The sequence below is a fragment of the Myotis davidii genome, unplaced genomic scaffold, assembly GCF_000327345.1.
Source record: "Myotis davidii unplaced genomic scaffold, ASM32734v1 scaffold107, whole genome shotgun sequence".
Lineage (NCBI taxonomy): Eukaryota > Metazoa > Chordata > Mammalia > Chiroptera > Vespertilionidae > Myotis > Myotis davidii.
This window is the reverse complement of record NW_006383012.1, coordinates 407817-422400: the sequence shown is the minus strand read 5'-3', so window position 1 is coordinate 422400 and position 14584 is coordinate 407817. Positions and strand designations below refer to the sequence as shown.

At 44.0% G+C, this 14584-nt stretch overlaps 1 protein-coding gene across 1 annotated transcript in view; it reads left to right on the top strand.

Moving 5' to 3' along the window:
- SORCS1 (sortilin related VPS10 domain containing receptor 1) overlaps positions 1-14584 on the top strand; it is a gene marked incomplete at its 5' end in the record, with an annotated part of 483392 nt that overhangs the window by 400297 nt on the left and 68511 nt on the right. Inside the window, 1 exon segment of the mRNA XM_006779616.2 lies at positions 10166-10352. Within this exon segment, the coding sequence (XP_006779679.1) occupies positions 10166-10352 (187 nt within the window).

The following is a 14584-nucleotide window of genomic DNA, read 5'->3' as shown; positions in this document are numbered from 1 at the left end:
ATGAGAGAGCCTTCATTATAAGTCATAGGGTAAAGGAGCCAGCCTTGATTCCATTCGAGACTCAAGAGGAAAACACACACGCACGCACACACATACACACACCACCACCACCACCACCACCAATGCATTCATGCATCATTGGTTCTTTAAGGAAAAAGAACAGTTGATCAAGGGACCAACCTAGAGGGGAGAGGAGGAGTCCATAAAACTCTGTCAAAGAAGCTGCTTTCCAATTATACCTGAATTTCAGGAAGCTGACCAAAAGTGTTTTCTGAGACTCAAAACATTCGGTGAGGAGTGGCATCACTCTGTCTGGAGACTTGCTGAAGATGGATGTCCTCTGGACCACTAATGAGCACTTAATGAGTCTATAGACGTTCAAGGCGATCACTCGGCTTCCCAGAGAAACCCAATGCAAGGCTCTGAAGGCACAGGATGGATGGTGAAGGGCCTAATTATTCTTAAGAACTCAGCGAAACCGATTTGGAATGCATTCGTTTGAGAGGACTGCTAGGCAGAAGTAGTCTCTGCATGTTAGGGAAGATAATTAAATACATTTTAAACAGCCATAAGAATAAAGAGATGCAATTCGCTGCATAATTTAAGACTTTTAAATTAAATCTGAGGCGAGAGACCAAAATGAAGACTTTGATCTGTATCTCATTGTTTTAATACTTTCATTTACATACAAAGACGGAAACTTAATAAGGAGAATTCATGAGTATTGCTTCTGTGAGATTTGACTTCAAGACGTGAGGTTGTGTCCTCGTTTGATGGATTTCAGTGATCGGTAGCTCCACATACATTGACAGATGTATGGCAGCATGGGAGTGACCATAACGTAATAACACTTCATAAATATTGCAGGGCGCTGCCAGCCCTCCGATGGTAGGGAAGATGACTCCCGCAGAAATTTTCTGTGAGACGCTCTTTGGTTGAAATCCTGAAAGACTGTGACCTACTTTTTCATCCGAAGAAGAATTGGGGCTGTTAGCGATAGCACAAAGAGGTAGCAGGCAATGCGATTTCTAGGCAGGTGTGAGTGTCTCAGCCAGCCCAGATCTGAGCGAGACACCTCAGCTCTTTTCTCCTTCCACACAAAGGAGCAAGAGCTGATTTCAATGAGCCATGGGGATTCAGAGGTTTTCTCATGTATTATTCCTTACTCCATTCAGCTTTATTCTCTTTGACTCTAGAAAGGTAATTGAGCCTCTTCGTTTCTTCTTTCTTGTGTTGCTGCCATTTAAAAAGGAAGGAAGGAAACGAGACGGGCAATATAGGTTGTCTTTACTCAGAGGCCTAGTGTCTGAAGTTCAGGTTGGATTGGTTCAAACTCTTTCTAAGATTCCACTTCCCTCTCCCCTTAATACTGGTCCACAGCCATTGGTGCGTTGCTATTCTCTAGGGTTTCAGGGACTAGATGTTTGCAAAGAACTTCAGTCTGCCTTGACAAGCAAAGAGAAAACCTGTCTCATTACTGGGAGTTTTAGTTCAGTGACAGCATAAAATAAAACAGTACAATGATCTCAGTGTTACTGTGGTGGTGGTGATAGTACATTCGCATTGGCGAATATGGTATCCACTAATCTGTTAATGTAATCTCTGGGTGATAAGATTATGGGTGATTTGAATTTTTACCCCTCATTTTATTTATTGTTTACATTTTCTCAGTGAGACACCAGGCCTTTTCTCTTTATTTTTATTTTCTAATAAGACTAACATATTTCTATTATATATTTTACTGCCAAAATAATTCATTACATAGGTATATTCCTAAAGAAATTTTCCTTCTGCTCTTTTGTTTACGGTGTAAATTTTGTTCTATTACACAATTTGCTCTATTACATATCATACTGTTTTACTTTTAGAGTGATATTTTTTACAGTCATTCAAAAGCATTTGTAAGAGTTAAGTTATTTGGCAGTGCCGTAGTTTTCCTGCCAAAGCCTGCTGAGGTGATTTCTAAAGCTACCATGCAAAGGTATCGGTATAGCAATGTCCTTTATCACCTGAAAACTGTTTCCAAAACACAAGTGGCCAAGGTTCTGACCTCGCTACACCACGACGTCTAGATGGAGTGCAGAGGCTTTGGATCAGAGTCATTCATCTGCTCACATAAGCCAAGTGTTCCTCCTGCTGTATGGCAAGCATTCTGTTCCATTCTAAGCCAGGCACCAAGTGCAGAAGACACAAAAAGGAACTTATGAAGCTTGCTGTGCATTCAAACACAGGGTGCTATGGCTAATTTGCAAGTGAAGATTTAAATCATTTTGACGTTCCAATGGGAAGTTCTTGATATGGAGAGCTAGGCAAGTCCCGAGGATCAGAGTCCTCAAAGAAGAGCCCAGCCATCTGCATTTCATCAGAGAAAAGGTGACATATCATGTATCCAGTCAAATGATTGGGTGGGTCCTTAGTCTGGTCTCCCTGGCGTTCTCACACCTGAGGTCTCTGGTGAAATCATAAAACCTATGCACTGCCCTCCTCACCTTTGTGAATGTTCTCCCTCCAGGTCAGGGCGTCCAAGTTCTGGGCACTTGGAGAGACACGTACGCTATAAAGCCATCTCTGAATAGGGAAGAGGAGGCGCTGACTGTATTCCGCAATGATGAGATATCTAGATATCTTGATACTGTTTTCCAGGGCTCGGTTTTAAAAAGGAAAAGCTCATAGGGCATGATTTGAACCAGACATCCAGGAAAGACTCTCTCCCAGCGGATTTAGTGAGGCAGCCCCAGCTTTCAGCAAGAGTAGTGCCTTCTGGAAGGGATACCAAAGACGACCAGCATGAGAACATGTGTGTTCAACTTCTTTTTATCATAGACCGATGTGCCGGTACCAGAAGGGCTCAGTTTACTGTTATAAAATAGCAGGTCCAGGACAGGTACAGTATTTGATTCCTGTCTAGACTTATCCCACTCTCTGTTGAACCTATGCCAACCGGGATCTTTGCAGGCACACCTTACACTTCCATGGTCATCTGTAGAGCCTGGCATCTTACACTGGGCTCCTCTTGCATCATTACTTAATGAAGAATTTGATGCATGTTGGCATTCCTCTAAACTTCTAAAGGGTTTCAGTTACTGCAGCTTACAAAAGCTGTTTGGTTTCACATGTGAGTGTCTCCATTCTTCAGCACCCACCTGGGAAGGAGCACAATAGAATAGTTGAGAGTCTTCTGTGAACAAGTAGTAGGCATGGTGAATTTGGAGTTAAGAACACCTTGATTCAACTTCATCTTGTGATGCTCTGCAAAACTTAGCCATCTTTTAAGTCTGACTCTTTTAGGGTTGAAGATTAAATGAGATATTATATATACAGCAGTTATTATTTCTGGCTCAGGGTTTTAAGAAATGTTCTCTCTTCTCCCTTAATGACCATCAGGAGATGTTGTAGAACAATCTTCCTTGCACACTTTATGAAATAAGTCACATGGCAGAGTTTGGATTGAATAGCACAAGTTAGATAGCACTTCTCTTCATATGCTCATGTCCACAGGCTGGTGGGATGTTTTGTTTGACGGCCAGGATACATTGTACCTTAGTTGTCTCCTTTCCTGCTTCTGGTCAAGACCTTGCTAACCTGATTCTACACCTACTAACCTCAGTCTACACCTACTAACCTCACTCTACTCCTACCCTAAGAAGGGTTGCTCAAGCCAGTGGTGGGCTACTTTTACTTCATGCTCTTTACCCCTCGCACAACCTAAATATCTTTAGCCTTGAGAATGACTGAAATATCTGATTTTTGTTTCTGTCATTCAATGCTCTTAATGATATTTTGAATCTTACTTGTGTTCCAAAGAGCATTGGAATAACAACCAAAATCCAATATCAAAGTTGGCCTTATCTTGTCATCAATCTAACCTATATCTGTGTTACCTTCCAATTAGTTCTCATATACTTAACCAAGATTTACATGTTTACAGTGATAGTGGAGACCAAATAGTGTATGTGTTGTTGTTTTTTTACTGTTTCTTGTGCTATGCAATACTCTACCGCCTATTAAATCAGGTGAAATCTTTTCTTCCCCTCATTTGTTCCCCCTCTCTCTTAACCCTACTGCTCTCCCTGCCCCCTCACCTCACTTCGCCCTCAGCCAGGTTTAACAGGCTGGGTTATATCTGCTGGTACCTTCCCCTGTACAAACACACAGGCTTATAGTACTTACAATGGTGCACAAAAATAGGTTTTCCTATAGTCACTCCTTTACAGTGTACTTATTTCTGCATAAACTTTAAGGATGCCAGAGTCAGGCCCACGCTGAGGTTCTGCAGGGACCAGGCTCTGACATATGAGCCCAGTGTCTACCTGCCCCAGGTCCCTAACACAGTTGGGAGCATCAGGAGGTCTCATTCCGTTCTGAAGCTGTCCCTGTTGAGTCACTGCCTCATTTGTTTTCCCATTTTTCTCTGAGCCATGTTACAGGAACTGATAGGTTCACACACCTTTCCTTCCTCAGGCTAATCTTGGCTTCGTTGAGGCCTTTTGATGTATTTGTTTTTCTATCACAGAGCCAGTGTTGCCCTTGGAGAATCCCCATATGGGTTTCCTTTGGCTTTTGCGCCTTTCTCTGGCACTTCTTTTGAGCTGGTATTCTCAGTTCTGTATCTATATTAGGGCATGTGACTGAATGGCATTCAGGCGCAAGAATTGTATATGATAGTTCAGGTATTGGCCAGCCTAGGTCCTGTTTCAGGAATGATGAGTTGTGAATTATTAGCTTAAAGCTACTCAGTTATACACAAGATTTTCCCAGATGCTCATTCCGAATACCATGTTCTCTATCTCCTCTATGGCTTGAGCATAGTAAGTGCTTCACCAGAGGAGGGGGGGGGGGGCATAAGAATGGTGTATGGAGGGAGCGTTTGAGATCTTGCTTCCTGGCAATTGTCAGCAACTTGGCTCAGTTAAACTCTTATAAAATTCTCAAAAAAGAAAAAGAATGTTGTGTAGACCTCCTGACAGCCCATCCTTCTACTTGTAAACAGAAGTGTTGTCAAGGGGGAAACAGGTAGCGCCAGGAATAGAGTCTAACAAGAAAAGAAGAAAGGGATGCCCTGCCTTTGCCATCACCTTCCGCTCACTCTGAAAGGGATCTCAAGTGCCATTCAATCAAAGAAGCTCAACAAGGGCTGAGCTGCATGGGTAGCGTTAAACCACAGATCACCCTAAACCCTTTCTTTAAGTCTCTCTAGCTGAGGGGCTTTAGGCATCTTACTTAGCCTGTCTGTGACCCAGTTCTTCTGGAATATCAAATAGGAATGGCACCTGTCCTCACTGTCTCCGAGGATTTCTAACAGCCAAATGAGGTAATACGTAAGAAGGCACTTTGGTGAACAAACATTAGAGATGCACCATATTCAAATTTTCTTGAGCGAAAAAAAACCCTCTGTGGGCCTTGTATTAGGTACTAAGGATATGGTCATGAAGGACACACCTCGGCCCTTAGAAGTGTACACAAACTGCCCTCATCTCACCTAGCAGCTTGTTGTCCTGGACAAGTAAGCATGGATCCTGGAACTTCGGTTTGTGCTTATGTACCAGTTACCAACAATGGGTTCAGATCTTCCTGCCTGACTTTTTTTTTTTAAATATATATTTTATTGATTTTTTACAGAGAGGAAGGGAGAAGGATAGAGAGTTAGAAACATCGATGAGAGAGAAAAATCAATCAGCTGCCTCCTGCACTCTCCCCACTGGGGATGTGCCCGCAACCAAGATACATGCCCTTGACCAGAATCGAACCTGGGACCCTTGAGTCTGCAGGCCGACGCTCTATCCACTGAGCCAAACCAGTCAGGGCAGATGCCTGACTTTATTAATGCACCCTTAGCACTGGGCATCCGAAAACATCCTGGGAAAACTTTAGCATCCCACCAAAATAAACTAAGGACAGTGTCAGCTTGTCCTGGACTATATTTTCATCTTCAGAATTCCATCCCACGAAAAACTAATGTTGAAGAATCTGAACCGAAGGGCCCCAACCCTTGGTGCATCCCAGCATCAGTTTTAGACCTTCTCAGACCACAGCAGGGCCTGGCATCTTCCCCAGAGGTCCTGACCCAGGAGGTGGGTCTGGGATGGTAGCTGGACATCAGCGTTTTTCCTTTAATTTTTGTAAGAGCGGCTGATATCAAAGGTTGAGATCCCCTGATTTCAAAACTAATAAACCACGGGAGTTAATTTTGCCAGGAAGGTGCATATAATTTCCTGTTGCAACTCATATTTCAATGCACCATCATCTGCCCTGAGCTCCCTTAATTGGATTCCCAGAAATCGCCTCTTTCTAATTTAGCCTCTGTATTGTAGCCAGAGTGATATTTTTGAATTAAAAAATATCATGCCATTATCCCCCAAACCCCTGCTTAAAACACTTGAATGGCTTCCCAGCTCTTAGGAAAAAAGATCAAAATCAGAAACTTGACCCACAAGTCCTAAAATGTTACTTTCTCCCCTCCAGTCACATTTCATAATATGGTCCTATTGTGTCTGTATCTTCAGCCTCCTCCAACGATGCCACCCACTTCTGCCATGGGGCCCTTGCATGTTTTTTTTTCTCTGTCCTCATTGCCTGGACACCTTGTCTCCATCACATTCACTCACATCCTTTGTTTGATTCATATATTCCTTTGCTTTAAGCTTCCTCAGCTCAAATATCACTTCTGGGAAAGAAGCCTTTCTCTACGTTCTTAATCAGATCAGATCTTCAGTATGCCACCTCTCGCTATTGTATAGGTTTATAACGTCAGGCCCTCTCCTTCATATGACCCCCTACAATGTCTTTTTGTTTACTGTTGAGATTATTGATTTAAAGGCCATTTGTCTCACTAGCAGCCTGTATGCTCATGAAACCCCAGACCATATCTGTTTGGTTTGTTTGGTCATATCTATTGTTCTCATGTAGGGCAAGACACAAGATAGACACTCAATAAATATCTTTCAGTTGCGCGGTTAGATGGATAGAGGGTGAATGGATGGGAGGAAGGAAGGATGCATAAATGGATGAGTCGATGGATGGACGGATGGGTGGGTGAATGGATGGGTGGATGGATGGGCAGACAGTCATTTAAAGCCAGGCCAGCTTGCCTAATCAAATGGTGACCCAGGACTTTGACACCATTTCTTAATCTCTAAAACCTTAGCCCTGCCCTAACTGGTTTGGCACAGTGGATTGAGCGTCGGTCTGTGGACTGAAGGGTCCCAGGTTTGATTCCCGTCAGGGGCATGTACCTTGGTTGCAGGCACATCCCCGGTGGGGGGTGTGCAGGAGGCAGCTGATTAATGTTTCTCTCTCATTGATGTTTCTAACTCTCTATCCCTCTCCCTTCTTCTCTGTAAAAAAAATCAATAAAAAATATATATATTAAAAAAACCTTAGCCCTGTTTCTTAATCTCTGAAAGGAGTTGGCATCCCTGCCTCAGATGATAATTACAGCCCAAGGAATTCAGAAGCTGATGTCACGTGAGCCCAAAGTCCTGGAGTTAAATTGGTATTGGGCTTCCCGAGCCCTTAAGAGCCCCTGAAGGCAAAGGCATGGGGTCCAGTTTGTTCCACTTGAGTGGGCAAAGCGACAACAGCAGGGATGAATCTGCTTCCGTCAACTGTTAGACTAGACCCCTTGAGGCTCTTGCATCCTAGTGTGGAGTACCAAACCCAGAGGCCTGTGCCCACATCAGGAGGCCCGGATCTCACAAATGCTGGTGCCCTGAAATCTACTCTGTCCTCACAAAGAATCATCTCTCTCTCCTTCTCTCCTTCCTCCCTTCCATGTCGTCACTCCCTCCCATCCTCCCTCCCTTCCTCCCCTCTCTCTCAGAAACTATATTGCTTGTTTTATTACATGGGTAACCCTAACTATCCCTGCTATCTCCCTGTCCCAAATAATGTGAATAGATTTAAAGGTGGGTTCTTCTAGGGTTGGCAGGCTGCGACTCTGTTGAAAATTCAGAAAACATGGGAGTGGAAACGGACCAGAAAAAAGAATGAGAAATTGATCAGTCCACGTTGGTTGTCCAAATGAAGGACAAGTCAGCAAGAATGGTTGACATTTATATTTATTAGTGATGGAAATCCAAGTCATTGCACCATGTCTAGGCTTGTAGATATTTGTTCTGCAGTTGTGAATGGAGTTTCTTTCCCACCCTAGGGAAGAATCCTTGCCCATGTCCTTACTGAGGGCTGTGGTGTGCCCCTTCACAATGCCTGGCCTGGCATAGACCAGAAGAGCAGGTCCCATAGATTCATAGGATTTGAACTGCTTTTCCTTTCGCTGTGAATTAATCTTTTAAATGTCAGCTTTTCAACTTGGCCTTTTCAAAATATGATACCATATGAACCTCACTTAATCGAAAATACATTTCTAGTTCAAAGGGTCTCTCTTCCCCCTGAAAATGGGAAAAACTAACAAAACAAACAAATAAAAGTGTATTAAAGTATAGACCTTATGTTTTCCTGCCCACCTGCAGAAAAATTTAGCACCCTGAGATTGTAAATAAGCATTAAAAGGGGCATTGCGGGTCTTCTACAGTTGCATTGATTTTATAGTCATTTTTTTCAGTATATGATTTTACAGATCACTAATTACACCCATTTCTATTATAACAGTGCATTGAATTAAGATAGGAAGGTATTACGCCCATCTCATAGACCAAAGGAGGTAGAATAACAGGCAGGAAATCATCTCACTTGTGAAAGCCATGCTAAGATTGAAGCCTTGAGGAGCTGTCAGTTCTTTAGCCACAGATAATAAATGAAATGCAACCCAGAGAGATGGTTTCAAATCTCCAGACTGGTGCTAACTAGGGTTGTTAACTTTGAGCAAGTGATTAAACCTTTCTTGACTGAAGTTTCTTCATCTGTAAGCTAGATGAACAAAGCCTGCTTTTCTCTCCAGACTAAGATTCCGTGAAGAATGAGATAATTTTGATAGTAAACAATGCTGAAGTATAAAAGAATTAACCATCATTATCTTAAATAATAATAGAGCTGCACTATCCGGTTTGGCTCAGTGGGTAAATTGTTGGCCCTTGGACCAAAGGGTTTTGGGTTGGATTCCCAATCAAGGGCATGTGTCTTGGTTGCAGGCTCTATCCCTGGCCCTTGTTGGGACCTCATTCAGGAGGCAACCAATTGGTGTGTCTCTCTCACATCGCGGTGTGTGTGTGTGTGTGTGTGTGTGTGTTTCTCTCTCTCTCTCTCTCTCTCTCTCTCTCTCTCTCTCTCTTTCTCTCTTTCTCTCTCTCCCTCCCCCCTTCCACTCTCTCTGAACATCAATGGAAAAAATAGCCTCATGTGAATAATAATAATAAGGCTGAGCCTAATGTCATATCAGGTGTAAGGCAAAGTGTCTCCTATCCTTTTTCCAGCATGGTCAGGGAACCAGAAATAAAGCAGGGACTCAGGGATCCAAGCACATGGGAAGTGTTCTGTGACGGTGTCAGGTAGGCGGCCTATTTAAAACTGTGCACACCTTTTTTATTCACATGGATGGTAAGCCTATAGGACAGTGATGGCGAACCTTTTGAGCTAGGCGTGTCAGCATTTTGAAAAACCCTAACTTAATTCTGGTGCCGTGTCACATGCAGACATTTTTTGATATTTGCAACCATAGTAAAACAAAGACTTATATTTTTGATATTTATTTTATATATTTAAATGCCATTTAACAAAGAAAAATCAACCAAAAAATGAGTTCGTGTGTCACCTCTGACACGCGTGTCATAGGTTCGCCATCACTGCTATAGGCAAAGCCTTCAGAGGAATTGGTTATCAAATTGGAGTTGATGATCAGACACTTAAGTTTTCAAACCTGGAAATTTTTGGTAGAGTCAGTGCCCTTCAGATTTGAAAAAACATCCATCTTAGTAAATGCCTGAAGCCACAGTTGCTAAACAAAATGAGCTTCTCTGTTCACTTGTTTATTTGGTGGGTTTTTTGTTGTTGTTGTTTTTGTTTGGTTGGTTGGTCTCATTAGCCTAGTTGAGCCACTAGGCTATTGCAGATTGTCACAGGGATTCTGTCACCCACAGACATACCCTCCCAGATCCTGGAGGGAGCCAGAGTTGCCATTGTTCCTGAGCCAGCAACCAGGACAAGCCCCAGCCCCCGAGCTAAGCACCCTCGTACAGACTCCATTTCTTCTGATGTTGGGCTGTTTTTTTAGGGCGACGTGCAGAGGACATTCATCCAAGTCGACTTCGGTGATGGCATCGCAGTGTCATATGTCAACCTCAGCTCCATGGAAGACGGGATCAAACACGTTTATCACAATGTGGGCATTTTCCGAGTGACCGTGCGGGTGGACAACAGTCTCGGGTCTGACAGCGCCGTCCTGTACTTACATGTAACTTGTATGTTATTACTGTTGTTGATTTATGACATCATTTAAATATTGTGCCCTTTTAAAATATGATCTAAAATTTCATAGCTAGGGGAAGCTTACTAGTTAGTTACATTCTAGCAGGAGGGGAAAGGAGAATAAGAGAGCCAAGTGGGGAGGGGGTAAGAAGGAAATCAGGGAGTGGAATCTGAATAATCTTGGACTCCACTTTGCTTCAGATTTTTTCATTGCCCTTCTGGGCCTCATTGAGTTACCTGAGCACCCGAGATACAATCCCTAGGTCTGGGGTTTGGCCTGAGCAACTTGCTAAGCTATTTGATTGAATATGGTGGGGTTTTTTTGTCAGAAATGTTTAAAAACACATGCATGGCTCAATCTAATCCATTGATAATTAGCATCAGTAAAGGAATTTCTCCCCATTTGATTATTCTTCTCCTACATTATATCTCACTATTAATATTCTTTTAGAGTTTTGCTCTCTTTTAAATATGTTTTTATTTTGTGCTTTTCATCACCACTTATCCACCCTATTCCCTTGTCCACCTCCACCCACACCCCTTCCCCCCACAATTGCCACACTGTTGTCCATGAGTTCTCTCTCTCTCTCTTTTATTTAATATTTTACTCCTTTTTAAAAAGTGTGTTCCCTGGTCTGGGGATGATTTGTTGTTAGGGAGAAGGTGGTATAGAGGGAAGGAGTGTAAACAATGATAAGGAAAGTACACTAGGAAACAGCTCCAAGAAACTTTAATGTTTTTGTCCATTGCGGGATCTAAGGGTGCGCTAAGTCTGATGAGTCCATGACAGCTCCTCAGTCGTATTGAGTAATAACGGTGCCACGAATGCCTTTTATAGTGGGTTTGTCAATGTCCCCGCAGAGGTAAAGGACTTGTTTAAGTTCCTAGAGAAAGAGTTTACTTTAAAATGACTGTAGCTCTTTTATATGAATGGCCTTGTTCAAGTGAATTCCAAGTTTAGGCCAAGAGTATTAAGGCCAGGCAATATCCCATGCCTCTCACCTGCCCCTTGCCCGTTGAACCAAATTGAGTGCAGAATGTACTGACTGAAGTGTTTTTAAGCTGCTGTGGTCCCGTGGAGGACACGCTGTTTAGGGTCCCGTGGAGATCGCTGGGCTCCTGAAGAATCCTGTTCTATCAGTGACTCTCCTCTGTCTCTCTGGAATCTCATGACAGAGGAACTTCGAAGAGACACTCTACCTTCTTTGGGTTTAAACAAAGTTTTGCAAGGTTCCCAGGTTGCCAACTCCACCTCCCTCTTTTCATTTAAAAATGTTTAATTCTTACTGTGCACCAGGCTTTGTGCTAGACAGGCTCTTTATGCGTGCAAGCTCAGTCCTCAAAGCAACCCTGCGAAGCAGGCACTATTGGAAACCCTACTTTCAAAGGACAGTGGGGTCCCAAGAGTTTAAATAATCTATTTGAATTTGTAGACCCTCCATGCTGCAGAGCCAGATTTCAGACTCGGGCCTACCCGCCTCAAATCCCAACTCTTAATCATGAAGGTTATTGTCACTGCCAATAGCGGCTTGGGGTTAGAGCAGGGGTCCTCAAACTTTTTAAACAGGGGGCCAGTTCACTGTCCCTCAGACCGTTGGAGGGCCGGACTATAGTTTTTTAAAAAATGAACAAATTCCTATGCACACCGCACATATCTTATTTTGAAGTAAAAAAACAAAACGGGAACAAATACAATATTTGTATTTGCATGTGGCCCGCGGGCCGTAGTTTGAGGACCCCTGGGTTAGAGGAATTAAGTCTCCATCAGCCTTTCTCCCCCTTCCTCGTGTTTGCAGATTGTCCTGAAGGAGCATGCGTATCAAAGTTAGGAGCAGTGCATTGCTCGTCAGTGACATAGGTTCAAGACCCACTTCAGAGCTCCCTTCCTGCTAACTGCTGACTGCCATTCCTCAGCTGTCTACTCAGACTTTCTGGAGCTGCCTCTGACCAACAAATAATCTCAAGTGATGATGTCATAGGAATGATCATAAAATCTTAAAAAACACAACGCAAACATTGGTTGTTAAGATAACTTGCAACCAATGACCACACATTTGCTGAAGATGCTTGCCTTCCTAGCCGCCTATCACTGTCCACAGTTCCGTAAGGGCGGTTTTTGTTAGAAAGTTATTCTCCTTAACAATTACAGTAGCTTTACTCCACATCCCATATATGGAAGAAACAGCTACTGTACTCTAACCATGTGTAAATACTGATGTAAAATTCAGCAGTAGCTTTGTGTCTCCTGGTCTCTGGTCCACAGCTCCCCCTCCTGGTTGCGCCGTGGATTCTTTCTCCCCATAGAAATGGTATAAATGCTCGTATCCCCTGAGGGGTCCCTCCAGGCCCCAGCGCTCTCCCAGGTTTACTAAACCCAGGCAGGGAAACAGCGCAGACTGGCCTCTGCTAAAGACCCAAAGTTGCTGAAGCCACAAGTGCTCAGGTAAATGAGCTCCTGTTCACTTTGCATTTTATTTGGTCTCATTAGCCTAGTTGAGCCACTAAATGATCTGACCTTAACCTTGGTGGAAGGTGATTTGTAATGGAAAGTTTTGTGTTCTGGTTTTAATTTTGCTAGACTCATTTTTGGATTAAGAGGTTGGATTAGCATGCCTCATACAATGGAACCCCTTTCTAAACCCGGCCTTGGGGACAAAAATTAACTCTTTCGTACTAACTGTATTAAAGAGGATTATTTTACAACTTTCACTAATTCACATCCATCCAAAACCCATGTCAGGAGCGTTTTCAGCGTGTTCTTGAGCGCCTCTCTCCTGAACACCTCAGGGTGTGTTACTCTTCTCCCCACCTCTCTACCCTGATACCCTGGCAGGCAGCACGGGCCCTTTCAAGTGGAGAAAACACGGATCAGAGAAGTTCTGTGACTTTGACCTCTTTTATGATAATAGGAAATCAGAACAAGACCATCATTGACTCGTATTCCTAAAATCTCAAACTTGAAGGGTATCCTGGCAATTTTCGGTGTCACAGTGCCGGGGTGGGGTAGGGGTTGGCATTTAGAAGAAAAAAAAATACAAAAACTGAGCCTGAACTGAGTGGGAGGTGCAGTGGCTGAACTCCTGGCTCCCGAACTCAGTCACTCCTTTCCTCTGAGCAGTTTGTTTCTGAAAGGTTCTGTGGAGCCTCATCTGTTGTGCCCTGTCCACTAGTAAAGCTTGCGTGTCAGTGATCACAGAGGAACATGTGCACTTGGACTTAGTCGGAGCAGTTCTCAATCTGTGGGTTGCGACCCCTTCGGGGGTTGAAGGACCCTTTCACAGGGGTCACCTAAGACCATCAGAAAACACATATATAATTACATATTGTTTTTGTGATTAATCACTATGCTTTCATTATGTTCAATTTGTAACAATGTAATTGGAGGTCCCCACACAGGAGGAAGTGTATTAAAGGGTCGCGGCATCAGGAAGGTTGAGAACCGCTGTCCTAGAAGTACAGGAGCCATGGCAGGTTCCGCCGAAGTGTGTCTGTGAGACCTCGTCACCGCAGCCGAGAAGCGGGGTCCGACGGGTCGGGCTGGACAGAGGGAAGCGATTAAAGTGCATCGCCCTCCCCGGGAAGGAGGAGCTGGCCCCGGGGGTCAGGGCTGGGTGGAAAATGGGGCGGTAAGGAGCCTTAGGATGCCAGCGTGGACTGGCTGTGGGAGTGAGATACGGGCGTGGGGCCAGGTGGGACACCTGGCAGGGGTGTGGATGAAGAGGAACTCCAGGACATCCTCCTTTGGGTCCAGGCAGAGGATGGCTGCCCTGAAAGGGACAGAAAGAGTGCCCCCTCTGGACAGGAGGGAGGAAAGCAGGGGAGACGGCTAGGCATGGGGGTGGGCGGGCTGGGTAATCTGTTGAAGCCTTAAATGCCTAAACCCCTTGGGGAGAGTATTCACTGTGCTCTTCTTATTTACAATCTAATGAGACCCCTCCCCTGAGGTGCAGCCAGGGTTGCCTTGGATGGGACCGAGAATTTAGAGGACATGCAGGTTTCTGCTCACAACTCTGCTCTAGCTCAGCCAGTTTTGCAGAGGGAAAAAAAAATCACAGAAAAATGCAACTTTGCAGAATGGAAGATAAAAGAAATGAGTGGATTTCCCTAGTCCTTCCCACACCTCTCTCTTCAGCTGGCGCCTTACAAAGGTGCCCTTTGCAGGTGCCTCTCTGCCCCCATCTTAGTGATCCTGTGTAGCTTTGCCACTTTTCACAAGATCATGATA